The 21,610-nt window shown below is 40.5% G+C and overlaps 2 protein-coding genes across 2 annotated transcripts; both read left to right on the top strand.

Annotated features, from left to right (window-relative positions):
- Positions 1–2,849: 2,849 nt before the first annotated feature.
- dhrsx (dehydrogenase/reductase (SDR family) X-linked) lies at positions 2,850–10,011 on the top strand. Its single transcript, XM_058052573.2, has 7 exons — positions 2,850–2,988; positions 4,859–4,966; positions 5,698–5,766; positions 6,615–6,716; positions 7,414–7,621; positions 7,904–8,111; positions 9,659–10,011. Exons 1-7 carry the CDS (start codon positions 2,883–2,885, stop codon positions 9,839–9,841), a joined length of 984 nt encoding a protein of 327 aa, XP_057908556.2. The 5' UTR covers positions 2,850–2,882; the 3' UTR covers positions 9,842–10,011.
- Positions 10,012–12,528: 2,517 nt separating this feature from the next.
- On the top strand, positions 12,529–18,818 carry LOC131104904 (carboxypeptidase O-like). Its single transcript, XM_058052565.2, has 9 exons — positions 12,529–12,740; positions 15,021–15,060; positions 15,125–15,226; positions 15,284–15,388; positions 15,580–15,696; positions 16,554–16,647; positions 16,875–17,077; positions 18,261–18,345; positions 18,504–18,818. Exons 1-9 carry the CDS (start codon positions 12,667–12,669, stop codon positions 18,761–18,763), a joined length of 1,080 nt encoding a protein of 359 aa, XP_057908548.2. The 5' UTR covers positions 12,529–12,666; the 3' UTR covers positions 18,764–18,818.
- Positions 18,819–21,610: the final 2,792 nt, after the last annotated feature.

Below are 21,610 nucleotides of genomic sequence, written 5' to 3'. Positions count from 1 at the left end.
AAAGTGCAGTATCGCCTAACCCAGGGGTGGGCAAACTACGGCCCGGGGGCCACATCCGGCCCGCCAAGTGTTTGAATACGGCCCGCCCAATCTTTCCAAAGTATTTCATTTAAACTCAACATACAACCTGGCATCATGGCCTGAGCCAACCTTTTGATGGTTTTATCAATTTCGTTTTGTTGACATGGTCTGTTGTTTACAAAGTGCTCCTGATAAAAGGGACACAAGCACATAATAATAATAATAATAATTATTATTATTATTAGATTATTATAATTATTATTAGAACTATTATGATTATTATAATTATTATATTAATGCTAATTATTATATTAATTATATATAATATTATTGTTATATTTGCATATTTTACATAATAATAATATAATAATAATTATTTTAGTTTTATTGTAATTATTATAATATTTTATTATTTTTAAAATATTTAAATATAAATATAAAATAATAAATAATAATAGCAGATTGCATGACAATTTTACAGATACAATAATACCAGGTGGACTGTTACATGTAAAATATATAGACTGCCCCCCCCCCCCTGTAAATTTTGTCATATCAATGCGGCCCGCGAGTCAAAAAGTTTGGTTTTGCCCACCCCTGGTCTATACAATCATCGAAAAACCTTTGACACCACCACCCTTGTTTCTTCAGTTTACAGATAAATTTTAATACCTGGTACAACTAAATGTACATTTGTTTGTACCTATATAATGACGATGACAAAAATGTTGGTTAAAAAGGAGCGAGATGTAGGCTAACACAAAATGTTGCTAGCTTAATTTGTTGTGGAGATTAAGCTAACTGGTTCATTTCCACGACACACAGCCAAAAACGGATTACATATTGACAACCTTTTCGTTTATACTTTCCTTTTTTACTCCCAGACACTATTTTAGTAGGCAAAAGTGGTAGAAAATGAATGAATGAATGAATGAAATTGAAAATACCGACTTACAGGTAAGAAGCACCCTGAAGGCCGTAGTGGATCAAACAATTTCTTATTCCCGTGGGGGTGTTGAGTCAATAGACTGTTGGAGTTTACTTTTGGGAAATGTAGATCTTTGACTTTTAATACCAAATACAAGAGATTGTTTTAATCACTTTCTGACTATATAAAAAAATCGTAACCAGATCACAAAATTATAGCATTATTATTATTATTTATGTACTTGGACCCTAGTTTGTCATGGGCCCTTGGAATTGTCATAACTTTCTAAATCAATAAAGTTATATTGTAAAGCTGTATTGTACTGTATATACTTCACATGTAGCCTGTGTCCCCCTCCCTCTATAATTTGATTAGCGTGTTCCCTTGTTGTTATCAGCCCTCATCAATGTTTTAGGAGCATTAAGAAGATACCAACCAGCGAGATACCTTCCCTTAATGCTTAAATGAACATTATGCTTCTGCATTTGCAGATTAAAAGCTTTACTTTGCTTTCTCCGCTTACTCATCCTCTCCTCCATAACCTCCTGGCTGTGTTTATCACCGTTCAAGATCAATAATCACACATTCAAAAGGTGCTTAATGTTTAACAGTGTGAGAGGGTGAATATATTAGTTTTTTTAAGAATATTAAACAGTATGTAACTAGCTGCTGCCCACCTTGCAGTGCCTGAATGACTACTTTAGACCCCCCAAATGACTAAATACACCCCTGAACATCATCATCTTTTCATCACCTGCAGGGATAATGGATGAGGAGGGTAGGTGCTGGGGAGGGACGGGGGGGTCAAGCTGTCATTCACGCAAAAACATAAACTATTTATACACGACACGTGTCTTCACGCCTTCGCCAGGTGTGTGACTTGAAAAGCAGACGCATCTGAACGCATCATTCCGCTCCATTTAACATCAGTGCAAAAAAAAAGAAAAAAAAAGCGCCTTGAATCTCATGTGAATTAATTCAAAAACATGTTTAGTCATTGGTGTCCAAAGTGCGGCACAGGGGCCGTTTAGGCCCTGCAATTCATTCGGTGAAATATTCTTAACACCATATTAAACATGACAACACGTCAGAAGGGCTGCACGGCGGTCAAGTGGTTAGCATGCAGACCTCACAGCTTGAAGACCTGAGTTCAATCCCACCCTTGGCTATCTCTGTGTGGAGTTTGCATGTTCTCTCCAAGTACTCCGGTTTCCAAAACATGCTAATGCAGGGGTGGGCAAACTACGGCCCGGGGGCCACATCCGGCCCGCCAAGTGTTTGAATACGGCCCGCCCAATCTTTCCAAAGTATTTCATTTAAACTCAACATACAACCTGGCATCATGGCCTGAACCAACCTTTTGATGGTTTTATCAATTTCGTTTTTTGACATGGTCTGTTGTTTACAAAGTGCTCCTGAAAAAAGGGACACAAGCACATAATAATAATAATAATTATTATTATTAGATTATTATTAGTTTATTAGATTATTATAATTATTATTAGAACTATTATGATTATTATAATTATTATATTAATGCTAATTATTATATTAATTATATATAATATTATTGTTATATTTGCATATTTTACATAATAATAATATAATAATAATTATTTAAATTTTATTGTAATTATTATAATATTTTATTATTTTTAAAATAATTAAATATAAATATAAAATAATAATAATAATAGCAGATTGCATGACAACTTTACAGATACAATAATACCAGGTGGACTGTTACGTGTAAAATATATAGTCTGCCCCCCCCGTAAATTTTGTCATATCAATGCGGCCCGCGAGTCAAAAAGTTTGCCCACCCCTGGCCTAACCCAATGGTGATGTCATTAGATAGGGGGCGGAACCATAGAGTTGTTAATTTGTCCACCACCGGAAGAACTGTTCAGTCGGACGCAGTAGCGGAAAGAACATGTTGACGTTCTTTCAGCAGGTGTTGCTTCCTCTCCTCAGGCTTTACTTGTGTGGAATCAGAGTTCTCATCTATCAGGCGTTCAACAGACCCTTTTCGCTGCCAGGTTTGCTCTTTTATTATGTCATGTACTCTCATTTAAAATATATTAAAATTTTAACCAGAGGGCATTTCAAACGGAGTCGTAGAAACGAACACATTTGATGTTCATTCTGTTTTTCTACGTCAGATTAAACTTGGAAGTCAATTCAGTGTATTTTCTTCTAAAATGTTTTATTTTTAGAACTTATTATTTGTATTACAAAAATCAATTTAATACTTTTACATTTTTTAATTTTCTAATTTCTCATGGGTATGAATGTATCCATGACGACCTAGTTCGATAGATAGACAAAAGTGATAAATAAGATTATCAGGTCAAATATATTTTGTACTTACCGTAAAGGTCAGACTAGGAATGCATCAGGAAAAAGTAGCATGAAAAAAACTCTCATCTCAAAGAAGGCATTGTGCTTTGTTATGCTTAAATCCTCATAATCCATAGTGGTTATTGAATACACACGGCCTTATCCAAAAGCAATGAAGCATGGACCAAGACTGTACACTTTTGGTTTGATTAACTTCCATTTTTATTTGGGTTTTAAACCATATTAATCTATGGACACATACAGATGGTGTTATGGTATATTAAAAAAAGACACTCTTTACAAAATATTTTGTAAATAACAGCATCAGATTTTATATACTGTTCCAATTTTGGAAGCCTTTCAAAACAGCGGGAAAATATTCCATACAGTTAGGAATGGAATAGTTTCATTCTGCTATAAACAAGCATTCAACATGTCTTGAAGGAAAATATTCCATTCCTAAAAATAGTAAGGGTGATTATTTTGTTAAAAAAATATATCCAATTAGAAATTAAGGAGTTTTTGCAAGTTTATGTTGGGTTGTGAGACCCTTCTCACTTTGTTTGTCTGTCCTTGAACACACCACACGGATATAAATTCTACTATTTTTTTTGCCGTTGGTCCTTCACCTCATATTTGTTCCCAAATGCTGATACTGTGTACAAAAAGGTAAAATTGGATGATGTTACCTACCGATACCTACAGTATATGCATATATTTTTGTATTTTATAGTTACAAGTGACTACAACTGTTGTAGTTCTGTTTCAACTTAGAGGTTTTGTGTTCATCCTGGTAGTAAATGCACAGACCAATGGAATGCATTAAAGCTCTTCCATGTGATGGGACTTTGTCTAATTGTTTATTCACAGCGGCTTTGCCAGTGGAGTAAGTGGGTGTGTGTGAGGCAAGATATCAGTATTACTTGAAATAGTTTATATTGCGCTCAAGGTTTTTGAAATGTTTCATATGAGTACTGTGAAGCGTTTGTATCCCAACCAGTTCAACCGATCAACTCAATAAGTGTTGTTCTTATTCTTATTATTATGCGTGGAGAGATCACATAATCAAATCCATGATTTACGTTTTTGTGATGTGTGTTAACAAGCAGTGTTATACAGACGGTTCGATTTGGGCGGGACTGCAACTTACGATTATTTTAATCTATGGAATCTTGGTTAGCGTCTTCCCCAGTTAGCGTGTTTTTTGGAACAACAAAAAATATACCCCATGATTTTGCTTTGGTTTGCGTGCATTCTCCGGCTAGAGTACAACATGGGGCGCATCTTGTTTCTGTTCTTAATGTATTTTTTTAAAGCACAAAATGTCCTTCCCCGCTAGCATGCTATTAGCTAGTTTAACAAAATGGAAACTGGAACCGGAAGCTATGTCTGTGATGGCATCAGTGGTTGACTCTCAAAAATGTTAAAACAGTCATTTTCCTCACTTATGGATACACACTACTCACCTGTCATTTGACTGTTATCATTGGGGGGACATGCATGACACACCTTGACAAAAGTTGATTCCCAAGATTGTCAATCATCTTGTTTTTATGCACTCTCTTGCAGTCTTACCAAAGCAGAATGGAAGAGTTGCCATTGTTACTGGAGGCACAAGAGGAATGGGCTATGAGACTGCAAGATACCTGGCAAGACTTGGCATGCATGTTATCATCGGTAGGCAACTGTCAAGTCAGTTTGCACTTAACTTAATAATAATAATTATTATTAAGTTAAGTGCTCTGAAAACGCAGCATTTCATCTATGTACTGTTTATAGGACAAAGGTGGGCCGCAGACATTTTTTGAGTTTTATTATTATTATTGATGAGGATGATGATTATTATTAATAATAAAATCATTATAATATAATGGTAATATTCCATTATTATTATTAATAATACTAATAATAAGAAAGATTCAGGACTGAAATGAAAACAGGGGGATAAAGGAAGCCCAAACTTTTAATCTGTGGTGTTCACACAAGACAGAATTAATTCTCATACTTTTCACAACTGCATTCAAGACTGGCATGATGACCAGAGAGCTGCTTTCCAATCATAAACCCTATAAGGTTCCTAAAATATTGTGACAGGTCAATAACACTCAATAGGTTATTACATAGGCCTGTAAATATTTTTTTCAATTGTGCAATAAACATTTTACAATAAAAATAATAAAAAAAATAATATTTGCAAAAATATATATCATATTTTTAATGACCTCTCATGGCTCACCTGCAGTACCACCACGGTCCACCAGGGGTCCGTTGCCCACACTTTGGGAATCACTGCTCTACTGGTTTTGCCCCAGTTTTAACATTTTTGCTCAGGGCTATAGTAGCAGAGTATCTGTATTGAGATGAGCGTCTATGTTTTTAACAGTTTCTCTCATTTCCGTCATCTCCAGCTGGGAATGAGAAAGAAGAAGGCATGGCTGCTGCAAGGACAATTCAGGCAGAATGCTTTGAGGGGAAAGGTAAGAATGTTGCTTGTATTTCTCCACAGCTGACCAAGGTTATGTTTCAGCCAAAGGCTGTCTTGCAAAGTAAATCTAGCTATCTAGAAGGGATCTTGAGTTGCTGTTGCTCCTCCACGGCCAATATGAAATCCCTGCAGATGGAAGTTGTGGCAGGCAGCATTGAGCATCTCAAGTGGCATGCTAAACTGCATTTTTCATTTTTATTATCCAAATACCAGATAATATAAATCAAAGGTAAGATGTACTATATGCTGTACATTAGGGCTGTCACAAGACAATCTGTTCAGGAGATGAAGTGAGATTCAACCATTTACGGATTACCACTAACAGGTCTTGGGTTGTCCCAGAACAGCCAAACCAGTTCCCTTCCATCTGAAAGTGACAATTTGTGTCTTGATCTAGACATGAACAAATTAGTCACACATCCAATTAACTCGAATTACACACAATTGTTTGAACGGATGGTCTTTGGTCTTTCAATCTGCAGTTGTTTTGAATTGGCTCCCAAAAGACTTTCCCAGTTTGTGTCGTTCTACAATTCTTGGATCGTCGCTGGATTTTGACACTCATTGGATGGAGTCATACAGTGACAAACAAATTGTTTTATGCCTCCAAAGAGAAACGACCGACTGCGGTCAATCCTGATTATTGGAGGAAAGTTAGACTCGGTATTCTAGAACATTCGGAAAAAACGCTCCAACTACGAGTGTCGACATGTCAACATCTGAACAATCGGTCGATCTATCTGTATGCATCCTTAACTATGTGCAATTGAGTGTGCATGCCGCTACTGTTAGCATCTTTGTCATTTTTTTTGACTGATCTGATTTGGTTTCAATTTTCAGCTGAGTTTATCTTTCTGGACCTGACTTCCCAGAAATCAGTACGGCAGTTTGCTGAAACGTTCAAGAGCAGAGGTCTTCCTCTTCATGTTTTGGTCAACAATGGTAGGCTTTTTGTCACTTTTCAGAATCAGAATCAGAAAAGGTTTATTGCCATGTATGATCAAACACATACTAGGAATTTGTTTTGGTATAGTAGGTGCAGACACATCTATTAAAAAAAATGAAAAATACAAAATATGAAAAATACAAAATATACATAATAACAGTATAAATATACAGTACACAGTCTGTTTTTTGTTTGTTATTCCGGAAGTGCAGTCTGATTGTTTTTCCTAAGAGTCCAAACTGAGCGTTAATGTAAGTGTATATAATACTATATATTATAATACTGTATTTAATACTCCCAATACTCACTAAATGTAAGAATTTTTGCATTTATTTAACCAACATTTCATCTCTGTGTGGAGTTTGCATGTTCTCCCCGGGTTTCTCCGGGTACTCCGGTTTCCTCCCACATTCCAAAAACATGCTAGGTTAATTGGCGACTCCAAATTGTCCATAGGTATGAATGTGAGTGTGAATGGTTGTTTGTCTATATGTGTCCTGTGATTGGCTGGCCACCAGTCCAGGGTGTACCCCGCCACTCGCCCGACAGCTGGGATAGGCTCCAGCACACGGAACGGAATTGTAAAAAATAAAAATACAAAACAAATTTGGGAAACATTTCATAGGGCCCTACACACCCCATAATATTCGTTGCTTGTGCCATTGCAATAATTCTGCGTTTGTCACTGTGCAGCTGGGACCATGCTAGTTCCAGAGAGACAGACAGAAGATGGCTTTGAGTTCCACTTTGCTCTCAACTACCTCGGCCACTTCCTACTCACCAACCTGCTGCTCGACTTACTCAAGAAATCCGGGAGGGCTGGCTGCTGTTCCCGGATTGTCAACATGTCGTCTGCAACACATTATGCTGGGGTTATACATTTGGACGACCTCAACAGGAGGTAATTCCAATCAATTCCTTTCTGCTTTATTTCAAAATTGACTTTCAACTGAAGTGATATTAAAAACAACGCCATTGTGTATTGTGCAAAGTTTTAGGATTAACAAATACAGTTGAAATTGTTTATGTTGACGCCCTCCTGACCGACTTGTCGACATGAGCGAACCTGAAACTAGCCATTGTGGGTAACATTTTCCCAAAGATGTGAAAAGGAAAGGATATCGTTGATGTTGTTGAGTAGGTTACCCATTCTACGAATCTCTCTGCTTTCTCCCGTGTCCAGGGCGTATTACAGTTCCCATGGTGCCTACGCCCAAAGCAAACTAGCTTTGGTTCTCTTCACCTACCATCTGCAAGAGCAGATGGTGGCCAGTGGTTCCTCGGTGATCGTCAATGCTGTGGATCCGGGAATGGTGGACACGGCGCTGTACGACAACTTGTGGACCCTTGCTCAGATGATGAAAAAGCCGTTTGCCAAGATTTTGTTTAGGGTACTTTTTTTTTGGCAAATATATTAATAAGCTATAGAGATTAGGAAGGTGGCATCTATATTACTGCCACCCCCACTAACAATACCCCCCAGTACACATCAGTTGCAGTTCGCCTATTGACTAAATGCTTGTTGTTGCGGGGTCTTTTGTGACCTTTTGGATGAGCCATCGCTACAACAGAGAGGGCAATCACTTTGTCGGCTGTGTAGGTTTGGATTTTAGATGAACTGAAACATTTAAGTGTGACAATCGGGCAAAAATTAAGAAACCAGGAAGGAGGCAAACACTTTTTCACACCGCTGTATTTACTTAGTTAGTATTTACTTAGTTAGTATTTACTTTCCCTGAAAAGTAGTTGAATTATTATAATGTAAAACGGTCATCCGTGTCAAGTCAGTCCGTTCACTCATGTTCACGTTGTATTAGTATTTACTTTCCCTGAAAAGTAGTTGAATTATTATAATGTAAAACGGTCATCCGTGTCAAGTCAGTCCGTTCACTCATGTTCACGTTCGTTCCGAGTCAACTGTCGGTCATGAATGAACAGCCGACGAGTGTCGGTCAATGTCTCTGTCTTTCAGTCAGCTAACCCCACCCACCCACAGAGCGAGCCGCGATGATAGGATAACACAGGCAAGCACGCAGATAGTCCCGCCCTGCAAAAGGAACGGTGAACCGACTCTCAAGCCAATCAAAAAAAAGCATTTGCAACTGAACTGGTATTTTAGGGGCGGTGACCTCGTTCTATTGACCCGTTCGTTCATGACCGACACACCACTAAGTAGTAGTACTACTGAACCAGCGACATCCAGATCGATATCAGCGGAAAATAACGGGACACATTAAACTGTCGGCAACAGTAATGGTGCATTTGGTAATGGTAATGGTAATGGTTTTATTTCATTTGAACATGCATCAGATTACAATTGAGTGCATCCCATAATCAGTTCCCAGTTCCACATGTCCAAAAGGAGTAGGAAGAAGCAAAGCTTATTAAATCCTACCCCTCCATCTGGTACTTTTTCAATCAGTAACTGTTACATTTGTTCACTTCCTGCTTTCCATAATACAGTTTTTTTTTAAATAATGCACCTCGTACCGAAGTAGGAGGTGATATGACCATCCAATGCCATAATGGGTACCATAGTAAGTGTCAATATAGTGATATGTATAGCACATCATGACTGGTTCAAGACTCTTCATCCTTGTATTTAGCAAACATCAACTGCTTGTATTGTTTCTTGAATTGGCTCATCGTTGTGCATTGTTTGACTTCCTTACTCAATCCATTCCATAGTTTGATTCCACATACTGAAATGCTATGGCTTTTTTTTTGGATTACATTTTTAGGTAATTGGTTGTTTTTACCTTATGCATTATTTTAGCTGTTTGTAGATTAACAATATCAGCCAAACACATATACAAACACACAGTGTATAGTTGTAGTCATCTAGTATGAAAGCTAAGGCTACCACCGTACGTGGGATTAACAAATTCTTCCAAATAAATGTTTGCCTGCAATGTTTTTTTTCTGTGATTTCCCTCAGACTCCTGAAGAGGGCGCCACCATAAGTGTCTACGCTGCTGTTGCCTCTGAGATGGAAGGGGTGGGTGGCTGCTACCTCTACAACGGCCAGAAGAGGCAGTCAGCCAGCGCATCCTACGACATGGAGCTGCAGGTGGACTTGTGGAAAAAGAGCTGTCAGCTCGCAGGCCTTCACAAGGCCTGATATGCAAGGTCTTTTTAAAGTACTGGATACTCCAAAGCCACACCGTGTTGCCTTGACTGTGGGTGTCATCACCTGACAAAGTGTGGCTTGTCTCAGCATCCATATCTGTACATCCGTTATATTTTAACTGATTATACTTGAACTGGAGTAAATACCTTCATCAATTTTCACATTTTTGTCATTTGTGTCCACATTTTTGCATTTGAGTTACCTCGGCTCTAATGCTTTGATTGGTTGATATGGTGCACTATGGCCATCATTTTTTTTACCACACAGGGCCATGTACATTGAATCAACATTGTTTTTATTTTGAAGCCGTAAACTGGATTTTCTTTATATGAATCATCTGTTTAGGATATTGGCATACGTGTGGCTGCTGATCCAGGTGTTGTTCTTGTCGGGTGTTTCCCGTGTTGTACGACTGGCACGGTGAAACCGGTCCCGCAGGTCGATTGTCAGAGCCTGTTGTGTTGTGGCGTTCATGCAGGTTTCAGATTGTGGGTTGGGAGCACTCCTGGCTATATATCATCATATATATGTATATATATATATATATATATATACAGTATGTCACAAAAGTGAGTACACCCCTCACATTTCTGCAAATATTTTATTATATCTTTTCATGGGACACCACTGAAGAAATGAAACTTTGCTACAATGTAAAGTAGTCAGTGTACAGCTTGTATAACAGTGTAAATTTACTGTCCCCTCAAAATAACTCAATACACAGACCTTAATGTCTAAACTGCAGGCAACAAAAGTGAATACACCCCTAAGTGAAAATGTCCAAATTGGGCCCAATTAGCCATTTTCTTTCCCTAGTGTCATGTGACCCATTAGTGTTACAAGGTCTCAGGTGTGAATGGGGAGCATGTGTGTTAAATTTGGTTTTATCACTCTCACACTCTCTCATACTGGTCACTGGAAGTTTAACATGGCACCTCATGGCAAAGAACTCTCTGAGGATCTGAAAAAAAGAATTGCTTCGCTACACGAAGATGGCTTAGGCTATAAGAAGATTGCCAACACTCTGAAACTGAGCAGCAGCACGGTGGCCAAGACCATACAGCGGTTTAACATCACAGGTTCCACTCAGAACAGGCCTCGCCATGGTCGACCAAAGAAGTTGAGTGCACGTGCCCAGCGTCATATCCAGAGGTTGTCTTTGGAAAATAGACGCCTGAGTGCTGCCAGCATTGCTGCAGAGGTTGAAGGGATGGGTGGTCAACCTGTTAGTGCTCAGACCATACGTCGCACTCTGCATCAAATTGGTCTGCATGGCTGTCATCCCAGAAAGAAGCCTCTTCTAAAGATGATGCATAAGAAAGCCCGCAAACAGTTTGCTGAAGATAAGCAGACTAAAGACATGGATTACTGGAACCATGTCCAGATAAGCTTATTTGGTTCAGATGGTGTCAAGCGTGTGTGGCGGAAACCAGGTGAGGAGTACAAAGACGAGTGTGTTTTACCTACAGTCAAACATGGTGGTGGGAGTGTCATGGTCTGGAGCTGCATGAGTGCTGCCGGCACTGGGGAGCTACAGTTCATTGAGGGAACCATGAATGCCAACATGTACTGTGACATCCTGAAGCAGAGCATGATCCCCTCCCTTCCAACATGACAACGACCCCAAACACACCTCCAAGACAACCACTGCTTTGCTAAAAGAAGTTAAGGGTGAATGTGATGGACTGGCCAAGCATGTCTCCGGACCTAAATCCTATTGAGCATCTGTGGGGCATCCTCAAACTGAAGGTGAAGGAGCACAAGGTCTCTAACATCCACCAGCTCCGTGATGTCATCATGGAGGAGTGGAAGAGGATTCCAGTGGCAGCCTGTGAAGCTCTGGTGAACTCCATGCCCAAGAGGGTTAAGGCAGTGCTGGAAAATAATGGTGGCCACACAAAATATTGACACTTTTGGCCCAACACACGGCATTATCGTGAAGGAGAAAATCATACACATAAATCTCCATCTGCGTTACACATGGTGTGTTCAAGGGCCGCAGAACAAAGTCATTCATTCATTTTCTACCGCTTATACTCACGAGGGTCGCGGTCATGCTGGAGCCTATCCCAACTGTCTCCGGGCGAGAGGCAGGGTCCACTCTGGACTGGTGGCCAGCCAATCACAGGGCACATATAGACAAACAACCATTCACACTCACATTCATACCTATGGACAATTTGGAGTCGCCAATTAACCTAGCATGTTTTTGGAATGTACGGTGAGAACATGCAAACTCCACACAGAGACGGCCGAGGGTGGAATTGAACCCGAGTCTCCTAGCTGTGAGGTCGGCGCACTAACCACTCGACCGCCGTGCAGCCCTGCCGAACAAAGTGAAAGCATAAATTGACTGGAAAATTGTCCAGTCTTTGGAACATAGTCAGTGCATCCAGTCAACAAACTTCAGGATGAAACACTTTTAATGCACAACATCATTGTGAAACACGTACTTGTTGGTGTGGTTGTTCACATGAGGCGTTCAAGCGCATTACATAAATCTCAGTGTTCAGTGCTAATGTAAACAAGCCTTTTAAATATTTTGTTTACATACAAACCACACCAATCAGAGTAGGCCTGGTATAAACATGAGCACCCAGGATGTAATGTCATAAAACGTCCGCCACTTAGCCTCCTCAGACGGAAATCAGTTCGGGTCACACAAACACTCCATTGAAACCTGAAGTGGTGACCTTCAGATAAGATTACAGATTAACAACATGATGACATCGAGGCAAAGGTGCATACTTATCTGATGTATGCTACCTGCAGGATAGAAGCAACAGCAAGTCTTTTAACCAAGAATTTTCCTCAAAATGACAACAACCAATGTTGTCGGACTCGCTCTTTTGGCGCTGCTTTCAGGAGCAGGAGCAGCAATGCTACAAAAGTGAGTGAGTTTTTTTTTCCCATGTCACCTTTTTCACCACTTTGAATGTTTTTCAAGACTTTGCTCGATGCAAATTCTAAATTAATCGCTCAGAAAAAAAACTGTCTCGCGGTAATGAATATATTAATCAGACGATCAATACAAATGAAGTCGATAATTTTGCCGGCTATTGCCATGTGCGTCCATGTCTGTTTTCCTCATGAAGATGATGCTTCATAGAACAATGGCGTGAGACCTCTTGTCAGTCATAAAGTGAGGCCGCTAGCGTACACACGTGAGGAGTAATGCAACGTAAAGTAGTATAAATTAGAAGATGATTGCAAAGCCAAATCTCACAAAATCCATGTGGGAATATGAATAATGATAAGGTGAGCCCATCAAGTTGTGACCGAAGGACAAGATCATGGGTACAAGATGAGTTTTCTCCGTAGGTTGACTGGGTTCTCCCTTAGAAATAAGGTGAGAAGCACTGTCATCTGGGAGAGACTCGGTGTAGAACCGCTACTGAAAGAACCGCATCGAGAGGAGCCAGGTGATGTGGCTTGGGCATCTGGTTAGGATGCCTCCTGGACATCTCCCTGGGCACGTTCAACCGGTAGAAGACCTCTGGGAAGACCCGGGACACTGGCCTGGAGGAGCTGGACAAAGTGGCCTGGGAGAGGGAAGTCTGGGCTTTCCTGCTTGGGCCGCTACCCCCGCGATCCGACCTCGGATAAGCAGTAGAAGATGAATGGATGGATGGTTGAGCCCATCAACACCGAATTTGCCGAATTTGTTCAAAAGCGGTGGCGACATTAACGACAACACAACAAACTGGCACATATCCATATCCTCAACTACACATCACGATGCAGCCTTCACGATCACCGAGATGACTGATTGGCAAATTATTACATTATTATTGAGTGCAACAGCCTTGATGGACTTGATGACATAAACGGGTCGTCTCGTCTCGTGGACCCAATCATGCTTGTTGATGGAAGATTAACTTTCAAATGGTTTAAGTGTGATTTTGTAACGTGCAGAAAAATGCTGAAACCTGTTTGTGTCCGCGCTGCTCGGACTGGCTCACTGGTGTCGACTTACGAGGTGTGTCAGAAAAGTTCCAGGGCTGTCGATTGCGTTCTTCATGTGAGGGTCATCTTCATCCATTGCGAGTTCTTTCCTCAGCGCCAGACAATCATCTACTAAACTCCTTGGCTCTGTATGATTGTGTTCCCTCTTTCCCAAGCTTAAGGGGTGGCCTTGGAAAAATCCTTCCAGGAGTGCATGAAGGCGTGAATGGGAAAGTGTGTGAGACCAGGGGGAAAAACTTGTACTTTGGATTTGAAACCAGGGGGAAAAGTGTGTGAATCTACAAAGACTAGAAAAGAAATCACATCTGTAATCCCACCTGAAGTCCAACCTGGTGTTTTCCCAGTTATCATGTTATCAAATGGCAATGCTAAATTGCTGTTGTATATGGATCAAGTCTTTGACTGCCAATGATGGAAAAGATGCAACATTTGCAGATTGTAAAACGGAGTTGCTCATTAAGCTGACATCTGTAAAAATGTTGTTTCTGGTCAGCTAAGCAGCATATCTAATTAAAAAAATTAAACCGGAACGTCAATATTTGAATGACAAGTCAATGTCAATTCCACTGTGAGAACTGTTGCTGAGATCACAAACAGGCGTTATGTTTGCCAACACTTGAAATCATGCCAACGTCAATGACACAACACAAGTCCCCACAAGCAGTCTTGATAGCACCCATGGAATTGGCATGCATACAACAATTCCAGAATGCTATAAACTCTAAATTCCTATTTATTGAAAAAAGATGATTTCCTAACATGATAACACGTCTATGAGGCTTAATCTCATTAAGGTGGCAGGGGTATGCTGGAGCCTATCCCAGCTGTCTTCGGGCGAGAGGCAGGGTACACCCTGGACTGGTGGCCAGCCAATCACAGGTCACATATAGACAAACAACCATTCACACTCACATTCATACCTATGGACAATTTGGAGTTGCCAATTATTTAGCTTCATGTTGTGCATGGGCGTCAAACTGAGCCTGGTGCAGATGTTGCAGGGTGCAGGGTGAATGAAGGCCTCCAAACTCCACACAGAGATGGCCGAGGTTGGAATTGAACTCAGGTCTTCTAGCTGCGAGACCACTCATACACCGTGCAGCCTAAATTAATGCAATGATTAGTTATTTTGGTGCATGTAAATGTACTGACCATTGTAACAAATCTGGCCGATGTACTTAATCATGTTTGGTGTGTCCTACAGAAGAGAGTACAATTACTACAAGTATCATCCCATGTCAGAGGTGAGGATACAGACATGGCATCCACGCAGACACGGACACAGCCTAATAGCTTTTGGTCCAACAGATCTCCGAGTGGATGGTCCAGATGGAAAAGGATCACCCTGACATTGTAACGAGAATAGAGTACGGACGGACCTACGAGTTCAGGACTATTACCTTGCTCAAGGTAAAATAACCTTTTCATGTCACAAACTAGTACAAGACAAACACGGTTGCTCTCCAGATTGGTGTGAATACCGGAGAGAAGAAGAAAGCTATCTGGATGGACTGTGGTATCCACGCCAGGGAATGGATCGCTCCGGCCTTCTGTCAGTACTTTGTCAGACAGGTAATCATTGATGGGACACAGGCGGGAACATTGAATCCATCGGAAGTGGACTGCTGAGTGTTGTCATAGAAGACATTTTGCCTCAGAGAACTCATGAAGCCTTCTGGGAAACGTCTTCTAAGACAACCTGAACTATCCACTTGGGATCGATGAAGTGTCCTGGGAATACCGATATGTTCTTATCGTTTCAGATCCTGCAAACATACAAGACTGACCCAAAAATAGACCAGATGATGAAGAACATGGACTTTTACGTAACCCCGGTGCTCAACATGGACGGATACATCTACTCATGGAGGGACATCACAGTCAGTGTTGCCACGGTTTCACGTTACCTTTCCATCACCAAATAACACAAACAGACATACCTTAAAGCAAGGGGCTCCAAAATGCGGCCTGGGTGCCATTTCTAAAAATACAATTTCAAAAACACTACAAAATAAAACTTAAACAGGGAAAGAATTCAGAAAAACAAGGCATACATTTGAACAGAATTGTGAAATATTATGTGGAAAAAGGACAAACAAAGCAACAAATAAAGTTGTCGTTTTTGAAAAATTTGAATGTTACAAGAAGGCAAAATATTACAGTAATAATGTCATAATTACACAAAGAAAATTTAAAAGAAGAAAGTTTAAATGGCTGTCAATTTTGAAAAATGGGAAAAAAACTTTAACAAGATAAAATATTAAGAGAAAAAGTCAAAATATTTTGAGTAAAATAGTCATTTTCTTCATGTAAATTTGACATTATTTTGTAAAAGTCGTACTATAAAAAACCACTAAAAAAAACAACAAAACATAGAATAAAGTCCAAATATTATGGGATGAAAATAAGAATTATGAGAATACATTTTATTTAAGAAAGTTGAAATCGTTGGAAAATTAACACCAAAAAAAAAAAAGATCAAAAACCGAAAAAAGCGGAAAAAGACCAAAGTTCATACTAATATTTTTTTCCACCTATATCACAACTACTACATATACTACTACATATACTACTGCAGGACAGCAATCTGGATGGACAGATGTATTTCTGTATGGAAGACTGACAGGTGATCAGTCCAACCGGGACAGGTTTTTGATGGTCACCGCATTTGGATGAAGGGAGAAGTTCACCAGGAGATGAGTGAAACAACATTAACTAGCTACTCTGACCCGTTTAGACCCGTCTGTGGAGGAAGAACAGGTCTCCGGGGCCTGCAGGCTGCAACTGTTCTGGGACTGACCTCAACCGGAACTTCAACGCCAACTGGGGCAGTGAGTGTTTATACCATAAAAAATGTTTGAATGTCTCTTGGGGGGTTTCTGCGAAGAGAGTTTAGCGGGTTAGCGAGCTGCCGGACTTGCAAAGCTAGCTCTCTTTTAAAGCAGCCGTATCGCGTTGGTAACTTCGAACAACTTTTGCCCCATCCCTTCTTAGTTATTTGTGTAGTTGTATAATCCATTTGGATCCTATATTTATGTGACTCGTATCCTTTCAATAGCCGTGGGGGTGTCGTTTGACTGCTGCGAGTCGAACTTCTGCGGCAGAGCTCCTGAGTCTGAACCTGAGACTCAGGCCGTCACCTACTTTGCAGGCAGCAGGAAGGAGGACTTCCTGTGTTTCCTCACCATCCACTCCTACGGCCAGATGCTCCTGGTTCCCTTTGGGCATCCTAACGTCACTGACCCCAACTACAAGGAGCTGGTATGCAAGGCAGGAACGTTTCACCCGGGCATCCTTCCCTTTGGAATGGATCCAAGTTCAGCTTCACTTGGTTGGACTGTGGTTTAAGTCTGCTTATTTGTTTATTTGTTTAACGTTGATGTTTGTTATGAATGTTAAGTAGAACATTCTGTAACCGTGTCTTACTGTTGTAAATATCACTTGACAAAACAAACCGTTTTGGCAGGAAGCACAAATCAAAAGAAATATAGCTGGAATAGGTGCAGAATCTGGAAAATCTAAATCACCGGGGTTTTCAGTGCCGGTTATTGTGTGTAGCTGCTCTATGTGAGTCCACAACACGCAAAATGAGCATAATAGGGCCCCTTAAAGTAAAGACTTTGGCTTCTCAAAAATATGCATGTTCAAAAGAGTAAAACGTTTGCATCACGATAATATCTTGTAGAAAAAAATCTGATGCTGTTTTATCTCTTTTGGTATCACTGCACTAAAATATTTTGAAGTTGTCAAAAAAGTAAACATGGATGAGTTAAAGTAGTCTTGATATCCAATGTTTTATTGTTCATATTTCATATTGTGGGCTGCACGGCGGTCGAGTGGTTAGCGCGCCGACCTCACAGCTAGGAGACCCGAGTTCAATCCCACCATCGGCCATCTCTGTGTGGAGTTTGCATGTTCTCCCCGTGCATGCGTGGGTTTTCTCCGGGTACTCCGGTTTCCTCCCACATTCCAAAAACATGCTAGGTTAATTGGCGACTCCAAATTGTCCATAGGTATGAATGTGAGTGTGAATGGTTGTTTGTCTATATGTGCCCTGTGATTGGCTGGCCACCAGTCCAGGGTGTACCCAGCCTCTCGCCCAAAGAAAAGCGGTAGAAAATGAATGAATGAATTTCATATGGTTTGTTACACCCTGTATTGAGTACCACTTCTTCAAGATATTGTTATGTTTTTTGGAGATGTGGAGCCTTTTTGGAGCCTTAAAATTTAACAAAAAAGGGGCTTAAATCTTGAGGCAGGTTGGCTTGGCTCAGTTGGTAGACCGGTCTCTACCGGGTCTCCCATCCTGAAAGTTGTGGGTTTGATCCTCCGTCCCCTGTGACCGTGTCGAAGCACTATGCAGTAACTGTGTCAAAGCGCTGTACAAGTGAAAGACCATTTACCAATCAGGTGACTGAAGCATGTGTTTTTTTTTTTTTTTTAGATGGATGTTGGTTTGGGTGCAGCAGAGGCCATCAAGAAGATTCATGGGAAGATCTACCAAGTAGGGACTGCACCTGATATATTATGTAAGTAAACACTCGGATTGACATTTCAGTGGAAGGACGATGCTTTTAAGGTTTTATTCCTCGGACTGTATGGTTGCACCTTGGTTAGTAACTGAAACTGGGTCCTAACCTCACTTTAAACTCATCTCCTGGTGATGTGTTCAAATTCTATTTTTCAGATGACTTTTCTGGGTCCTCTCAAGACTGGGCTCGACAACAAGATATGCCCTACTCCTACACCTTTGAGCTGAGAGATGAGGGAGATTATGGCTTTGAGCTTCCTGAGGATCAGATCCAGCCCACCTGTGAGGAAGCCTACAGCGGCGCCCTGCACATCATCACCTACGCCCACGACAAAGTCTTTAACCGGGCCGTGCCATCCAGCGGAGCGACACTCTGGACCGTGCTAGTCGTGGTAAGCGTCACCAGTATCATGTGACACTGAATGCACGCATCTGTCTGAATTGAAAAAAAAACATTGAATAAATATGTATGCAAATACAAATAATTGACGTGAAGAGTTTTGTGAATGTATGGCTGACTTGTACACAATGCATACAACTGCCTGAATGCCATTAAAGATTTTTACGTTGTACACTGTGTGGAGTTCTTCCCGTGCTTGCATGGGTGTGTCCCTCATCTCAGAAACATGCTTATCAAGCTAATTGGAGACTTCAAAAGGGCCGCTGACAGGATCGACTTTGTTATGTGTTGTTTGTAATTATGTTCTACATTGTTAGTTCTTCTGAAACGATAAAATTACATTCATAGTTCATGGCACCACCTGTGACGGCAAAGCGTCATTTCCGCAAGTGAAATTGGTCTTCAATTATTGATTTAAATGGGCTGCTAGATGTGCCAGAGGTCCTATATATATAGATACAATAATGCCAAGACAATGTTGGGTCCAATTTGGCTTATTTGGGAATATATTGTTAAATATAAGCATGACATGACTGTGCCTGTATCAAAGAATATAACAATTCATTTGACAGTTATTATGCTAAGTGTCTTTCAAACCCTGATACAAATATGTACTTTTAATGCCTATGCGACATAACCATGACGTTATGACATGTTCCTACCGCCCTGTGGCGGGGGCGCCATTGAGCTCCAATCAGAAGTTAGAATTGAGTGCTCAGATGATGTTTATTGCATCAGTCCAAAGTATAAAAATAACCCGGGTGCAAATCTGTTTCAAAGGTCTTCACAAAATTACAAAATAAGCAAAAATGTCCAAATATACACCCCCCATAGTTCGACTTTGACTCACTGGTCCTTTAACATCAATTAAATTGGGCACCAAAAAGAGCCACAGACAACGTTACCGTATTGTAGCTTCTGGTCGACTTCCACTTTTCAGCAAGAAAAGTAGCCATTGGCTGTTCTAGACGTCGCTAGATGATGTCGTCATCTAGTTTGCATATGATGCTATCAAATGCTGGAGAAAAAACAACCCCCTGTAGAGACAAAAAGAGTTAAAAAAGCTTAGGGGCCATCCATAATTTTCAACATTTTCACGAGCGTACAAACCGTACGAGGGGGCGAGGGGGTTAAGACATCAACGTACGCTTTTTTGAAAACCAGAAAATGTCGATGTCTGTATGTTCGAACCGCGGGACGCAGTCAAATTTTAGCGCGAATAGACTGGTCCCCTGTCGTCGTATGCTAGCGCGAGAGCGTACCAGTCCACGCGATACTCCACGTGGCTCTGCGTGCTTCGCATTCCAACACAACAATCAGACAATGGCCGACCCCGGTGATTTCGATTACCTATTTTCGTTCATCAAAAAGAGAATTACTGCCATTCATCGCTCACCGAGCAACGCATACGAACAATACATTAATGTTTACTGCTTTGTGCGATCGGAAAGAAAACGGAAGGACGCTGTCGCGGCTGGCCAGGCGGCTTGGAAACGTTCCAAATCGAAGCAATCGAGCAGGGCGGATTTGTTCCGAAGTGCCGTTGCGAAAATGGAAAAGATCAAAACTAAACCGACCATCCTGAATCTATTCGCCAGCTCTGTGTTTATTTTCTATATTTGGGCATGGACCTGGCTGTGATTGCCATTTTCTGAATTACTCTGTGGTGGTGAATTTGACTTTGTGGACAGTGCAGTAACAATCAATGTGATTTTCACTTCCTGTGATAGACTGACTAGACCAGAGGTAGGGAACCTATGGCTCGGGAGCCAGGTAGGGCTCTTTTGATGACTGTATCTGGCTCTCAAGCATTTTTTACCACAATAAAAATTTATTTTTGCTAACATTTTAAAGTAAACAATCACAGAAATGACTGTTAAAAATAATATTCAAAATCAACAACTTTCTTATGCATTTTAATTCGTCCATCTATATTCTGCTGCAATACGTCCAACCATATCTATCTTTCCTGATGATATTTTCCAGGTCAAACACCAAAACTTGATTATTACTGGGTAATGCTGTAGTCTACCTCGGTCATTGAGATGTCAAAAAAACATGTAAATGTAAACTTTCCTCCTTTAGTCAAATAGCTAAAGCTGCAGAACCAAGCCTTCTGACGAAGATGGCCAAAAGAATGAAATACATCTACGGAGTACGGTGCAAAACTATGCAGCAGCAGAAGTTGTATTAATGGCAACAAGTATTTGATTTATTATTAGACACTGCGCTACTCACGAAAGTGTGCTGGCCACACCCCATTGGCGTGGGGTAGTGTGCCTGGTCTACGTAATTAGAGCCCATTATCTAAAACTGTTGGTCTTACATAAAAATGCACACATTTTATTGTATTCAATGTTTAAAAAAATGTATATGGCTCTCACAGATACACATTTTAAAATATCTGGCCTTCATGGCTCTCTTCGCCAAAAAGGTTCCCGACCCCTGGACTAGACTATAGGTGTGATTGTTAAGCCTTTTCAAAACAGTTGTGGCATCTTTATTGCGTACTTCGCATAGAGTTGAGTTCAAGGGTTGTGTCCATCATTTCAAAGAAGATTTTATCTCCTCAGGCTTTTGGAAACCAGGGGCAACTTTTCTGCTTCTTGAGTAATCATGTGTGTATAAAAGAAGTATTCCCTTGTTTAAAAAATCCTGTGGAAAACAGTTGTTGCATCAGGACTTTTCTACATTTATCATTTGATAGAAAGAACAATACAAAAAGACCAAATTTGTAATACATTTGTATTTTCTTGAAAGAAAAATACAGTAAACCTCGGATATATCGGATTCAATTGTTCCCACTGGTTTTGTCCGATATATATTAGGGAGGTTTAGAAACCAAACGATAAACGTAAACGCA

This window comes from Doryrhamphus excisus, linkage group LG15, assembly GCF_037039965.1.
Source record: "Doryrhamphus excisus strain RoL-2023G ecotype Guam linkage group LG15, RoL_Dexc_Guam_v1.1, whole genome shotgun sequence".
NCBI lineage: Eukaryota > Metazoa > Chordata > Actinopteri > Syngnathiformes > Syngnathidae > Doryrhamphus > Doryrhamphus excisus.
This window is presented reverse-complemented; position numbering and strand designations above follow the sequence as displayed.